The sequence below is a fragment of the Perognathus longimembris genome, chromosome 6 (genome assembly GCF_023159225.1).
Source record: "Perognathus longimembris pacificus isolate PPM17 chromosome 6, ASM2315922v1, whole genome shotgun sequence".
Classification (NCBI taxonomy): Eukaryota; Metazoa; Chordata; class Mammalia; order Rodentia; family Heteromyidae; genus Perognathus; species Perognathus longimembris.
Window position 1 is genome coordinate 13,577,953 of NC_063166.1, and position 13,609 is coordinate 13,591,561.

A 13,609-nucleotide genomic window follows, 5' to 3' on the forward strand; every position below is an offset into this window, starting at 1 on the left:
CCGATGCTGTCATTGGGCCAGGAAAGCTTTTATTCGCCTGAGCAGCTGCCAGTCACCACCAAGGCCCCGACGTTAATTGGCTCAGGTCTACATAGGCCTCGCCCACTATGAGCCTCTTTCTCTCCTTCACTTCCTCCTTCAAAGAATGTCCGGATTCCTATTGGACTTTGGAGCGTAAGCTCCAAAGCAGGTGATTGGCTCCAAGACCAACCAAAGAGTGGCTAGTCCCACCCCTTCACCTATCTCGTCGCCATGGTGACGGCCCTGCAATTGGCAGGGCTCGCGATTCAAAGGCTTTGGCTCGGCCTCATCCGGGTCCTTGGGCTGTGGCCCCTCTCGGCTGATTGGGCTGTTCCCCTCGCCCCTGATTGGCCAAAACCCAAAGAGACGGCGCAGAGCTCGGAAAAGGGGGTGGGGGTGGGGGGAGGGGAAGAAAACTAGGGTCGCAGGGTTCAAGATGGCTCCGGCCTCCTTGGGTGACGTAGAGGGCAGAACTTGGGTCCGCCCCTCCCTCTTAATGAAGAAGGAAGCAGAACTGGGATTAGCCCGACGTTTGGATGCTACGAACATCGACCTTCGGCGCTGGTATTAACCCAACTCCCTCAGCTGGACGACTCAGCCCGCCCCTCTTTAGGTGATTTACAGAGCAGAACCGAGCTGCAGGCCCACCCCCTCCTAACGTGACACCGAGCAGAACCGAACCGACCTCGGCTCCGTCTCAAACATTAAGCGCTGAGAAGGCCTTTTTGAGTGGATGCAGAAGGGACAAGGCCCACCCCTTTCTAGGTGACCCGCGGCAGAATGGGGTTAGGCCCGCCCCTTCCTTCTTGTAATTTGCCCAGCAGAACTGGGGGCTTCTTCCTGACTGGACCCTTAGGAGCTTGGGCCTATCCTACAGTCAGTGGTCCTCACTGTGGCCCCTGGACCAGAACTAGGTAACAGTTCTCACTACCAGTGTTCTTTACATCCTCTTCACCAGGGCATGTAAACTCATGCAATGCAAAGGTGTGTCTGGGGGCGGTCCAGGAACACTGTGATAAAAGGTCCGAGGTGATCCCAGAATCAATAAAGAGGAGAGGCTGGGAATTGCGTAGGGGAGGAAAGGAGAGGCTAGGATTTAAATGAGGTTTGAAGAACGTACTGAAAGGAAGGGGTGGAAAGCAAGGAGGGAGAAGGAATGGCATAATCCTGAGTGTGAGGAAGAGGAGCGCAAGAACTGGCGTGCTAGAAACACACCTAAAACACTTAAGGAGGGATGCTCATCCCAGGAATCAGCATCTTTCTTTTTCTCTCCCCCCCCCCAAAAAAAAACAATGCCTTAATACCCTATTTCCATCAAAGAAAAGATGCATTCAAACTCTACTTGAGGTGGAGGGCTTGTCTCAGCTTGGGTGCTTTAAGGAGAGCGGTAGGAAGAAACTGGGCAAGAAGTGCAGCGACCAACAGGGAAGGGAAATGGGCCAGGAGAGGGACAGAGAGTACCCATTCTCTCTAAAGGCCAGAGGGTGGGTGGAGGAAGGAGCAAGGAGCTAGACCGCTGACCACAGAGAGGGCAAAGGGCAAAGAGAATACACCAGCAGGCTAGAGTGCGAGGTGGGAGAAGATGGAGCCCTAAAAAGAAAAGAACTGAGCTCAATGTTTGCAAGTAGGTGCTTGATAAATAGCCATCATGGAACGGGGGGGGGGGGGGGGGACAGGAAAAGGGGTCTTGGGAAAGAGCTGGAGTTGTTAAAGGGACTAAGCGTTGATACCGGAGTGTTAGAGAAAGGGATTAAAAAAAGACCCGAGAGAAGCCAAGTAAACGTGGCAGTAGGAGAGCGAGTGGAGAACGCAGAAGAAGGACTGGACGACCGGGAGGGATCCCCAGCCTTTCTGCAGGGAGGGCCGAGAAGGATGCGGCCGGCGCGGCCCGGCGCGGCTCTGCCGGGGCGGAGCTAGCGGGAGGGCGCCGGTCGAGGCGCGGGGGAGAGGACCGGGTCTCTCCGAAGCGATTGGCAATCGGGGCAGTCGATCACCACCCCCCACTTCCTGGCCGGCCCCGGAAACCGGCAGGCGTCGGGAGGGTGGGGGAGATAGCGGCAGCAGCAGCCCCAGCCCTCGGGGAGCCCGCAGGGAGGGAGGGAGGGAGGGTGCTGGGGGGCCGACCCCCCACCACCATTCCTACCGCTATGGGTCCAGCCTCCCACTCCCACTCGCACTCCATCGGCCGGGGCTAGGATACCCCCCCAAGCCTGCCCGCCCCCCTTGGCACCGACAGAGACAGAGACACAAGCAGCCGCCGCCACCGCTGCCGCAGCCTGGCTGGAGGGGGCCAGCCCCCCAGGCCCCCCACCCCACCGAGGTGTGGGCGGGAGAGGGGGTAGGAGGGCGGGAGGAGGGCGCCGAGGGGGGCTGGGGCGGGGCGGGGCTGGGGCCGGGAGGCCGGCTGGGGAGGAGGGGGCCGGGGAAAGGAGAGGGGCCTGAGGGGAGGAATGGGAGACACTCGGGTGGGTGGAGAGGTGGAACCTGAATTTGGGACTGGGGTGGGGTGGGGAGGGGGTGTGGACCGGGAATCCCGGAGATGGGAATTCAGTACACTTCGCCCAATTTCTCTTTCTGACCTCTGGCCCCACACGACTTTTCCTCCCGGTTGGTGAGGTGAGGTGGCCAGCTGAATTGCTTTTTAGAAATGACCCTCAGGCACCTCCTGTTTCCTTGGAGGCAGGGAACCTCATTTCCCAGAGGCCTCCCACACTGTGCCTGGACCATTATCCACACAAATACCTTTAGGGGCTGGGGATATTAATCCATGGACTGTGTACCTTTGACTGGCCTCGTGGCTCGTGGGCAGCTCGGGTGTCCTTATGCTATCCATAGGCTATAGAGATTATCTGTCAGAATTGCCTATTCTCATATCGTGCACATCCAGTTTTGACATGTGTGAGTACTGCATGTGTGTAAAGGGTGTTGTTGTTTTTAAATATTGCACCTATTGTGTGGCTTCGTGGTACCTACATGTTTCATGTTTGTGCATGGAAAGCTGATATACTTCATTTTTGTTTGGCCTCATATGATGTCCATGGTTCTGTCTGATACAGGAGTCTTCATGTGTGGGACCCTGTGGCTTAGCTGCAGTACACATACTCGTGTTGTGAGGGGCTTAGCAGGTTAACATAGTTGTGCATGCCTCTTTCAAGGATGGATATACCAGTGTGCCACATACATAGTGTGTATATTTCTTGTTACACCTACCACGTATTTCCTAAACTCATTGTCGGTATATTTGGGGGAGCTCTATGCTCATTAACTATGCGTTCAAATGTGTTTCTAAAGCCTTCAACATGTTTGCAGAGTATTACTTGATATCAAGTAGTTGAGAAGGTAACTTGGTCTCCACGTTTTTTCTAATGGTACTGAGGCTTAAACTCAAGGTTTAGTGCTTTCAAGACAGATCCTCTACCACTTGAGCCACACCCCTGGCCCTTTTTGTTTTTAGTTTTTTGTTGTTAGGGTCTCATTTTCCAGCCAGACCACACCAGGATGCTCTAACCCATGCCTCCTGCATTACTTGAATTACAAGAGTGCCTCACCATACCTAGCTTGTTGGTTGAAATGGGAGGTCTCACTAACTCTCTCCCTCAGCTGGCTTCCAGAGTAACTAAGATTACAGGGTGAGCAACACCTGGCTCCCAAAAGATCATTATATACCTTTCCTTAATGACTCTTTTGGCCTTTCCATACACGTTCTCACTTCATTCACTATGTCTGGTGGCTTAATTCATGTCCAAGAGTTGTAGACCTTGGAAGTGATGCTGTGGCTCAAAGTGGTAGAGCACTAGCCGTGAGCTGAAGAGTTCAGGGAAGGCACAGGTCCAGAGTTAAAGCCCCACAACTGACCAAAAAAAAGGAAGAGTCATAGACCCACTGTGAACTCCCATCATCCATATTTGTGGGTCATAAGGCCCCATTCTTTGCATTGTTGGTACATGTTTGGTACCAGTGGCTGGCATGATGATTTTGGTCTGTCTCTTATTTGTGAGATGACATCTCCACTCAACCTTCACTGTGGCCATGTGTTCTCTATGGATATTCAGAATACATTAACGCCTAGGCTTTACACAGAAACTCGTTAGTGACTTTTTCTAGCTAACATTTCTTAAGAGGGTAATTACCAGACTCATAATCATAACTCACCGGACAGCTGAAGCTGTTGCATCATGGCCAGAGAGTTTGCCCAAGCATTTTATCCTTAGTATTGACGGAACAAGAAAAAGTGTGTCAATAATTATGAGTGTGGGGCTGGGAATGTGGCTTGGCGGTAGAGTGCTTGCTTAGCATGCATGAAGCCCTGGGTTCCATTCCTCAGCACCACACAAACAGAAAAAGCCAGAAGCGGTGCTATAGTGCTAACCTTGAGCAAAAGAAGCTCAGGGACAGTGCCCAGGCCCTGAGTTCAAGCCCCAGGACTGGCAAAAAAAAAAAAAAGTAATTATGAGTGTATATAGCCTTATCATTAATTACCAAATATTTATTGAGCACTTACTCTCCTTTCTGTCCTGGCATTGGAGATAAGACAGAATCTTGTCTTCCTGTTGCCTATAACCTGGAAAGAAAATAACAGTGAGTAGTTACACCCTATGCTGTCAGAATCAGTAGTTTATCAGTGCATATCAGACTCACCTGGAGGGCTTGCTAAATTACAGATTGCCTGGCCCATTGCCCGGAATTTCTGATTCACTATATCTGGTTGAGGTCCAATAATTGGCATTTCTACATCTTGAGAACTACTGATCAAAAAAATTGTTAAAAGCACAGGTCAGAAATATTTAGGTAAGGTAGAAAGGGCATCTCTTCTAGGTACAGAAGCATAAAAGGTGTTGCACCCGAGGAAGTGAAGTAAATCAGTTTGGAGCTGAAAAAGGCTTTTGTCAGGGTGTGGTTGAAGTTGTAAACAGCAATGACATTGTCGAAATGTTGTCAAAATAAGGATGTGTTTGGATTTCTGTTACAGAAAGCATCTCTGCCATGTGGAAGATGAATAGTGGGAAAGTTTTAGCAGCCTGTAGCATGTAGTCCAGGGGAGAAATGATGCTGGTGTGAACTTATCTGGGGCAATGGACTAGAACAGCTTAAAAGCCTAAGTCTCGCCAGCTGCCTGTGGCTCGTGCTTGTAACATTGGGAGATCTGAGGATCATGATGCAAACCCAGTCAGGGCAGTTAAATTTGTGAGACTGGACTCCTTCGGACCTCCACCCCCACCCCCAGTCTTGAGTCCTGGGGCTTGAACTCAGGGCCCAGGGAGGGGGGTGTTACCTTTTTCAGCTGTTTCTTTCATTGCCTCTTTCCTTTGAATACAGCACAAGGGGTGCTTCTGACCTAGATAGAAATAATGCATATTTGCCTAATGCTCTTTTTGTCAACTATGACCTTTGGTTCCATTTCCACACATTTACAAAATACTCCGGTCAATCAGGAAGGCAGATTCTGCATACCTGTCCCTCATCTGCTTGAGGCCAGGTAGTTTGATGTCCCTTTCCTCCCACTCCCTGATTTCCTTTTCTCATCACCTGCCTGCCCACATTGCCATTTGAATGGGAGGGTAGAGGAGGCAGCCTTTTGTGGAGAGAGGTTTTTCTAGGTGTACATTTACACTCCTTTATTGCTGGCTTGATGATAAGCTTGAGAACAAGTGTGTGACCTGTCACTCTTTGTGACTGAGAGTGTCTGTCTGCATGGGTGATGTGATTCTTTACTCTTACCACTCATCCTTCAGTGTTTGTCTGTAGGTGGCTTTGTCACTGTCATTGCCTTGTATTGCATATGTGTGCGTACACACAGGTGACAGCCTCACAGTGCTCAGGAGCACCAGCTTCTTGAATTTAATCTAGAAACTGCTGCTTAGGGCCTGTGCGACCAGAGGTAAGTTCTTGCATCTCTCTGGACTTATTTCCTATAAAATATTAAGCAGTAATGTGCTTTCTGGGTTATTGTGTGGGTCATAGTAAGGGTCCAACATAGTATTTAGACCAGCATTTTCCAGCAGAAATACAATGTGAGCTACATGTGTAATTTTTAAAATTTAATTCTTTGGAGGTACCAGTTTTGAACTCACACTTGCTAGACTGACACTACTACTGAACTATGTACACCTCCAGCTCTAAGGCACAAGTCAGCCCTGTCATTTGTAATTTTCTAATAGGCATGAATAAAAAGTGCAATTAGTTTGTTTTGTTTTGTTTGGCTGGCCTGGGGCTTGAACTATGGGCCTGGGCACTGTTACTAAGCTTTTCTGCTCCAGACTAGCACTCTACCGCTTGAGCCACAGCTCTGCTTCCAGCTCTTTCAGTAGTTAACTGGACTCTCACGGATTTTGCTGCCAGTGATTGTGGCATCAATCACTCAATCCTCAGTCCTCGGAGCTCAGCCTTCTGAGTCGTGAGGATTATAGGCATGAGCCGCTGGCACCCGGCTCCTGAGAAGGTTTCAGCCAGAGCCTAAGTCCCATCCTGTTTCTTCAGCCCTTCTCCTCAGTACCTCCCAGCCTTGCTCTGTGTACCGTGCTTACCTGGCTCCTGTCCACTTCAGAAACCAGGTTGTTCATCCCTCTCCCCTGCAGGTGGCCAGAATGGAGCTGTGGCCCGGGGCGTGGACGGTGTTGCTACTGCTGCTTCTACTGCTGCTTTTCCTGCTGCCCACCCTGTGGTTCTACAGCCCGAGTGCCAAGTACTTCTTCAAGATGGCCTTCTACAACGGCTGGATCCTCTTCTTGGCTGTGCTCGCCATCCCTGTGTGTGCCGTGCGAGGACGCAACGTTGAGAACATGAAGTGAGGGGCGAGGGGTGGCGGGTCCTAAGGGAACCTGAGGGTGAGGAGTGAGAGGTAGCTTTGCGCCCAAGTGACCCCGTGGGTCTAAACGAGAAGGAGAGAGCCCAGGGACACGGAAGGGGGCAGTGACTGCACAAGTGGCCAGCACGTCAGTAGGGTAGGGGGAAGCAAGGCATGCAGGAGGACATCAGTGGATCCCACTGGGCCCCCTTGCCGTGACCCCACAGGATCTTGCGTCTAATGCTGCTCCACGTCAAATACCTGTATGGGATCCGAGTGGAGGTGCGAGGGGCTCACCACTTCCCTCCCTCGCAGCCCTACGTCGTGGTCTCCAATCACCAGAGCTCCCTCGACCTGCTTGGTGAGACCCCACCACAGAGCACACCTCCCCCAGCCACGCCCTCCCTCCTAGCTCCTGCCCCCGAACCTACTCCCCCTCCTCTAGGATGCTTTGCCCCTCACTTCCTCCTCACACCTTCTTTCCCCGGGTTGGATCTGCCCTTGTGAGCAAGATCCCCCTCACCTTCATTCTGACTCCTTCAACCCAGTCTCCCCACTCTTGCTCCACTCCCCACTAGCGTAGGGTGATGACCTGGGTGGGTGTACTGCCTGCTGGCACCCTGCTTGCACCCTGACTGCTTCCCCATCCCCACCCTTGCCCAAGGGATGATGGAGGTACTGCCAGGTCGCTGTGTGCCCATTGCCAAACGTGAGCTCCTGTGGGCTGGCTCTGCCGGGCTGGCCTGCTGGCTGGCCGGAGTCATCTTCATCGACCGGAAACGCACGGGGGATGCCATCAGTGTCATGTCTGAGGTCGCCCAGACCCTGCTCACCCAGGACGTGAGTCATCCTGGGAAGTCATCATCGGGCATGGGGCTAGGGACAAGAGCTGTAACTCGCTGATGCCCAGGCCCCAGGGGCCTCGGTACGGCATTGCTACCACTCTGACCCCTCCATATCGTGTGTGTTTCTCTTCCAGGTCAGAGTCTGGGTGTTTCCTGAGGGAACAAGAAACCACAACGGCTCCATGCTGCCCTTCAAACGTGGCGCCTTCCATCTTGCGGTCCAGGCCCAGGTGATTACTGCTTCTCCTTCTGCTGTCCAGCTCTTACCCTTCCTTCCTGTCTGGGCAGAGGCTTGGTCTCAGAAGGGACTTGGGAGCCAGGTGACTCCAGCCTGTAATTGTAGCTACTCAGGTGGCTGAGATCTGAGGAATGCGATTTGAAGCCAGCCCAGGCAGAAAAGTCCCCATGAGACTCTTATCTCTAATTAACCACTCAAAAACTGGAAATGGCACTGTGGTTTGAGTGGTAGAACACTAGCCTTGAGCACAAAGAGGCTCAGAGACAGCACTCGGGCCCCGAGTTCAAGCCCCACGACCAACCATAAAAAGGGACTTGGGGATTGATCTGCTTTACCCCTTTCCCAGGTTCCCATTGTCCCCATAGTCATGTCCTCCTATCAAGACTTCTACTGCAAGAAGGAACGACGTTTCACCTCGGGTGAGAGCTCTAAGCAGGTCTGGAGGAGGGTATGATCAGAACAACCATCAGAGAGGCTGGGGGTCATCCCTGGGAGGAAGGGGCATCGTTCGGTGCCAGGCCAAGCCAGCCATATGATCATGTCGTCTGACCCTACACCAGGCAGTGTCAGTACCCCTGTATACTATCAGGATTTAACAGGAAAGGTAAGGCCTGTATGTGCAAAGCTATAATGAGTAACACCGAGTAAATATGAGCCTAGAAAATAAGGGCTGGCTAGGGGAATGACAGGGAGATGTCTAGCCTGGGGTTCGGGGAAGGCTCTGTACAAGAGAGCCTAAGTGGCAGCTGGCAAATTAAAGGGGTAGATTGTCCAGACTGAGGGAAGAGACCTGAAAGATTGAGGAAGGAGTAGTGAGATCCCTTCAGAGCTAGGCCCTGCCCATTGGCAGAGGCCTGGAAGGACAGCCCATGATGGTGCTCCTCATCACCCCAGGACGATGTCAGGTACGGGTGCTGCCCCCAGTGCCCACAGAAGGGCTGACACCAGATGACGTCCCAGCTCTGGCTGACAGAGTCCGGCACTCCATGCTCACCATTTTCCGGGAAATCTCCACCGATGGCCAGGGTGGTGGTGACTGTCTGAAGAAGCCTGGGGGAATGGGCGAGGCCCGGCTCTGAGCTCTCTTCCCACCTGTCCCGTCTTCCTTCCCGCACCTACCACCCACCCAGTGGCCCTCCTTGGGGTCCAGGCCCAGCCCTCTTCCCCCCCTCTTACTCCCCACTTAAGTCTTCTCTTTGGCATCTCCAACTTCTGAAGCAAATGTGGATTTCGTGTCACTCCTTGTCCCTTCCTGGCTTCACCCGTGGACCGTCCTGCCTGGGTGCAGTCTCCACGCTGATCCCCTCCTCCTGCCATCTTATCTGTGGCACATCTGCCTCCCCTCATCTCGAGTGGCTCATTCTCAGGGGTGGGGGACATTGCATCCCATTCCTGGTGGATTCTTTCTTTGTGGTCGTCTCTCCCTCTCCATCCCACGTTGACCAGTGGACTCATCCATTCTATGGAACAATTCACTCCCGAGCCCATGGACCCAGTGGACTCATCTGTTGGTGAGGACTCCTCGCCCTGTGGCTGGAAGCCGAAACCTGAACACTCCTCCATCCTGGGAACCCCCTTGGCACCTTCATCCACCTCTCCGAGACCCCCCTTAGTGGGGGCACACTCTTTTAACGCAGAGGTCTCATCTCGGCCCTTGGCCAAATGCGCAGGGTCGAGGACACTCTTAGATGCCGGTTTGGTTTCTGTGTTTTTGTTTTTCCCTGTCCCTGGGATACAGTTCTTCAGTGGTCCTGACCCAGGTATCAGCCCCCCCTATACCAACCTAACCAGACACTGGGGAGAGGCAGACATCAGGTGCTGCACTCACCGGTCCCTGGGGAACTGGGGGAAGACCTGGACCCTGGCTGAAGGGGAGAGGGGAATGTTAATTTATTTCTCTTTCTTTTGAGGCCGCCCCCTCTCTGAGCCAGTTGTCATTTCCTCCCAGTGGTGTTGACTGCTCCCTGCCTCTCCCTCCAGACCTGTTCCCCTCCCCCCACCAGCCCAGGAGGTGTCTGGGAGCAGGAGAGGGTGGGATCCAGTTTTGTGTGGTTGGCTTTTATTATCTTGATAACAACAAGCAACTAAGAATAAAGAGAGAGAAAGAGAGAGAGAGAGAGAGACCTGGGTGCTTTCTTGCTGTATTTGTTAAGGAGTTGGAAAAGCAGCCCTTGCCTAGGCAACCTACTCTAGTGAGAAAACAGACAGGCCAAGCCAGCCCACCTTCCCACAGATCTCCAAAGCTCTGGCTCACTTCCCCAGGGCTGATAGCCTTATCCGCGGCTCCCAGGTGGCCAATCGCACAGGATTAGTGGGTGCAGTTTGTGTATAAATTAAAAGGCAGGGACACGGAGGAGGGTCTTCATCAGTGATTGAGGCCAGGGCCCAGGCTGTTGTCTTCACAGGAGCCTGTGGTTGATGAGGAGAAAGGCAGGGTGGCCGTGGTCAGTGCGGGGATCCTCAGCTGGGGGAGGCACCAACACCGCCACTCCCCCCAATCAGTGTGACTGTTGGGATAGGGACGGTGTTCCAGAGGGGAGAGGGATTGAAATGGTGATATTGGGTGGTGAGCGCGTGAGCGCTGAGGAGGGTGTTCCAGAATGAGGGAACGCTGAGCTAAGGGGGTCTTCGGGAAAGATGAGGTTCAAGTGGAGGGAAGCAAGACTCGCACGCACCCAGCCTCTCCTCCAGCAGCAGCACCTGATCACTGAGAGACTCGATCCTGTCACCCCAGCCCCACAGCTCTGCCACCTGTTCCGGATGCAGCTCCTCCGGCGGCATGGGCAGCACGGCTCGGACCCAGGCCCCGGCCTGAGCAGCCCACTACAAAGGAAGAGGTATTTCAGGATGTTGCCCCAGGCCTGCCCACCCTGAGGGCCCGGCCCCAGGCACCTCTGCTCACCTGCTCCAGCTGCTCCAGGCGCCCTCGAAGCTCCAGCACCTCCCTCCTCAGGGCGCTCTCATGCTCAGCTTCTCGAACTAGAGACAAAGACGAATAGCATGGCCTCTGCCCTGGCTGCGCTGCTGGCCCTAGGCCCTCCCTGTGAGCACCCCATACTCACTGGCCACACTGAGGATGCTGGCACTCGTCGGGGGCTCTGGGGGCCCCTCTGTGCAGGTGCGCTTGTCAGGGCCCAGCACCCAGCCCCCGGGGCAGCTGCAGGTGAAGCTGCCCGCCGTGTTGAGGCAGTGATGGGAACAGAGGGCGATACCGATCCTACATTCATCCACGTCTAGTTACAGGAACGGGGAGGCTGAGGGGTCAGGGCAGGTGCCGAGGGGTGGGGAGACCCAGCACCGCCCGCTGGTGTGGGGGGGGGGCCAACTCACCCACGTGACAGTGCTTCCCCCCCCAGCCAGGGGCACACTCGCACTGATCAGGCCCAACGCAGCTACCTCCATTGAGGCAAGGCTTCAGGCAAATGGCTGTTAGAGAAGAACAGGACTCAGGCCCAACTCCCCAGCACCCCCAACCTGGGCAGGCCTCCTGCAGGGCATGGAGGATCCAGCCTCACCCTCGCAGGTGAGCGCCCCTGGGTGTGGCTTCTTCCAGCCCTGGCAGCACACGGCGTGGGTCTGCTGCACTTCCCGCCGCACCTCCCGCCATGCCACACGGTATGTGGTCCTAGAACAGAGAGCCAGGCTGAGGACCCCGCGTGTGGGTTCCGGTTGAAATTCTTGGGAGTCCTTTTGAGAGACTCTATAGAGAAGCCACGTCCCCATCTCTCACCTGTAGGTACTGCAGATGCGCCGTCCAGCGCAGAGGGTCAGGTAGGGCTTGTACACCGGTTGGCTGTAGGACTCATTGTAGTGGAGCGGTACCACGAGAGTCTGCTTAGAGCAGACCCCTTGTCTGCATCCATGCCCAAGAAGGAGATTGGAGATGGAGAGAGCATCAGGCCCTAGGGAGCCAGGAGTCCCACAAGCAGCCAGAGGCCTGGCTCTCCGAGGGGACAGCCTCACCCTCATTCTAAACTTCCAGCTTTATTTGGCCTCCAGGAAAGCCCCATCCCCTCCACCCCCCCCCCCCCACCAGCAGCAGAAGCCTCCTAGCAGACTTGCCTCACCCGAGCCCCCTCCCCCACTCATCACCTCTCTTTGAGGGAGCCACCCTTGGCCCCCTGGCCTGGCATCAGTAGCAGGAGGAAGGAAAGTCCGCCTAAGAGAATACACAGCTCAGCCCTGGACCCCATGACTCTCCTTGACTCCAGACTCTGCGGGCTGCACGTGAGAAGGTAGTGGGTGTCCCTCTCCTCTCTGGTTCAGGGCTCCAGTCCCTCTTGAAACAACCTGCTAGTGTCCACAAAAGGGGTGAGGACACTTCGACACACTAGCCGCTGGTGAGGACACTTTGACACACTAGCCATCAGGACTGTCTACACCTGGTGTGCATTCCAATGACCCCGTGCTAGCATTTAAGGATCCATTCAGCATTATCCAGACTCACCATCACCATCCGTGCTCCCTCCACCACCCCTCTAGCCTGTAGCCCCCAGGGCTCTGCTCCACCTGGAGGGATGCAGACAAGATTACCCCATTCCCCCATGAACCTCCCTAACATACCCACTTAGAACTTTCACACCTTCAAGACCTGACACCCCCACACCTTATGCCCAAGACCTGAGACATCCACGCCTCAAAACACGTTTCTCCTGACCTCACATGTACACACTACCACATAAATCCTGACCCACCCATTCACTCAGACAATACCCCCAATTCTGCGTGACCCCACTCCTCTACTGATCTCTCCCCACCGCCTCCTCATTTCCCCCATTCCCACCTGGCTTCTCTTTCCAGGGAGACTTCAGGCAGTCCAACCTCAAAAGTGGCAGCTCACACTGGTGGGTGGGCCCCCAGGGCTGAAGAGGAGGAGGGGCTGGGCCAGGCAGAGGCCTCCCGTTCCTGCCCCCTCCCACGAGTCTCCTCAGCGCCAGCCCCGTCAGCTGGGTGAGGTCAAGTCACACTGCCCTCGCCCTCATCCCCACTCCAGCAAACTGCTGCCTAGAAGAATCTTCCGTTCCTCAGAGGCCCCCAAATTATAGATCCCCTAAATCCATAGGAGCTCCTGGTTCTAATAGCACCAGTTAGCCAACACTCTATGCCCTCTCAACTCAAACCAACACACACTGGAGAGAGACCAAGCAGGATTAGGTCATGGGAGAAGAGGTAAGATCAGTTGAGGAAAGAAGAGTTAAAGTCACAGAAGGGCAGGAGGGCAACTCAAGGCACCAGGGGAAAGACTGGCCCATCCCTTGATGGCATTTGTTAGGGCTTAGGGGGCACAGAGTTGAGTCAGCCACCACCCTCCCTATGCCAAAGCAGACAGAGCCCTATTGTCCTGGCCAAAATTCCTTCTTTCAAGGAAAAGGAGCCTCATTGTACAACCCCTCACCCAGCTCTAGCCTACGAAGGTCGTAAAGGGGCACAGCAAATGCCCACCCTGACCCTCAGCCTCCTTGTCTAGCCCGGGGGTGGCCGGCACATTCCACCCATGAGGCTGGGGCCCACACCACTGGAGCTCTGGGTTCAGCCTCTGAATCCTAGGCTGGGACAGGAAGAGAATTGTCTTCAGCAGGAAAGAACCCGCCGAGAATCAGGAACCCATACAGAATGGGCATTGAGAGAACGGAAACACCAAGGGGGTCCCCACCCCATATCAGGCATCCGGGCACCCAAGCCCCAGGCTTTCCATTCCCACCCTCCTTGAGGACCCCAGGT

The 13,609-nt window shown here is 54.4% G+C and overlaps 2 protein-coding genes across 6 annotated transcripts; one reads left to right on the forward strand and one right to left on the reverse strand.

The window, feature by feature from the left end:
- The first annotated feature begins 486 nt into the window (after positions 1–486).
- Positions 487–10,001, forward strand: Agpat1 (1-acylglycerol-3-phosphate O-acyltransferase 1). Of its 4 annotated transcripts, none has more exons than XM_048348028.1 (7): positions 487–634; positions 6,597–6,805; positions 7,033–7,166; positions 7,470–7,645; positions 7,785–7,880; positions 8,235–8,307; positions 8,783–10,001. In XM_048348028.1, the coding sequence occupies exons 2-7, from the start codon at positions 6,606–6,608 to the stop codon at positions 8,965–8,967; spliced, it is 864 nt and encodes a 287-aa protein (XP_048203985.1). In that variant the 5' UTR covers positions 487–634; positions 6,597–6,605; the 3' UTR covers positions 8,968–10,001. The 4 variants fall into 4 exon arrangements, with proteins under 4 accessions (XP_048203985.1, XP_048203984.1, XP_048203987.1 ...); XM_048348027.1 differs by lacking the exon at positions 487–634 and adding an exon at positions 740–935; XM_048348030.1 differs by lacking the exon at positions 487–634 and adding an exon at positions 2,025–2,341.
- A 122-nt stretch (positions 10,002–10,123) lies between these two features.
- Positions 10,124–13,512, reverse strand: Egfl8 (EGF like domain multiple 8). Of its 2 annotated transcripts, XM_048348025.1 has the most exons (9): positions 12,672–13,512; positions 11,981–12,178; positions 11,619–11,741; positions 11,404–11,513; positions 11,219–11,314; positions 10,951–11,121; positions 10,791–10,867; positions 10,558–10,711; positions 10,124–10,297 (listed from the first exon to the last, which is right to left on the reverse strand). In XM_048348025.1, the coding sequence occupies exons 2-9, from the start codon at positions 12,079–12,081 to the stop codon at positions 10,254–10,256; spliced, it is 876 nt and encodes a 291-aa protein (XP_048203982.1). In that variant the 5' UTR covers positions 12,082–12,178; positions 12,672–13,512; the 3' UTR covers positions 10,124–10,253. The 2 variants fall into 2 exon arrangements, with proteins under 2 accessions (XP_048203982.1, XP_048203983.1); XM_048348026.1 differs by lacking the exon at positions 12,672–13,512 and having other exon boundaries at positions 10,564–10,711; positions 11,981–12,201.
- Between the last annotated feature and the right edge of the window lie 97 nt (positions 13,513–13,609).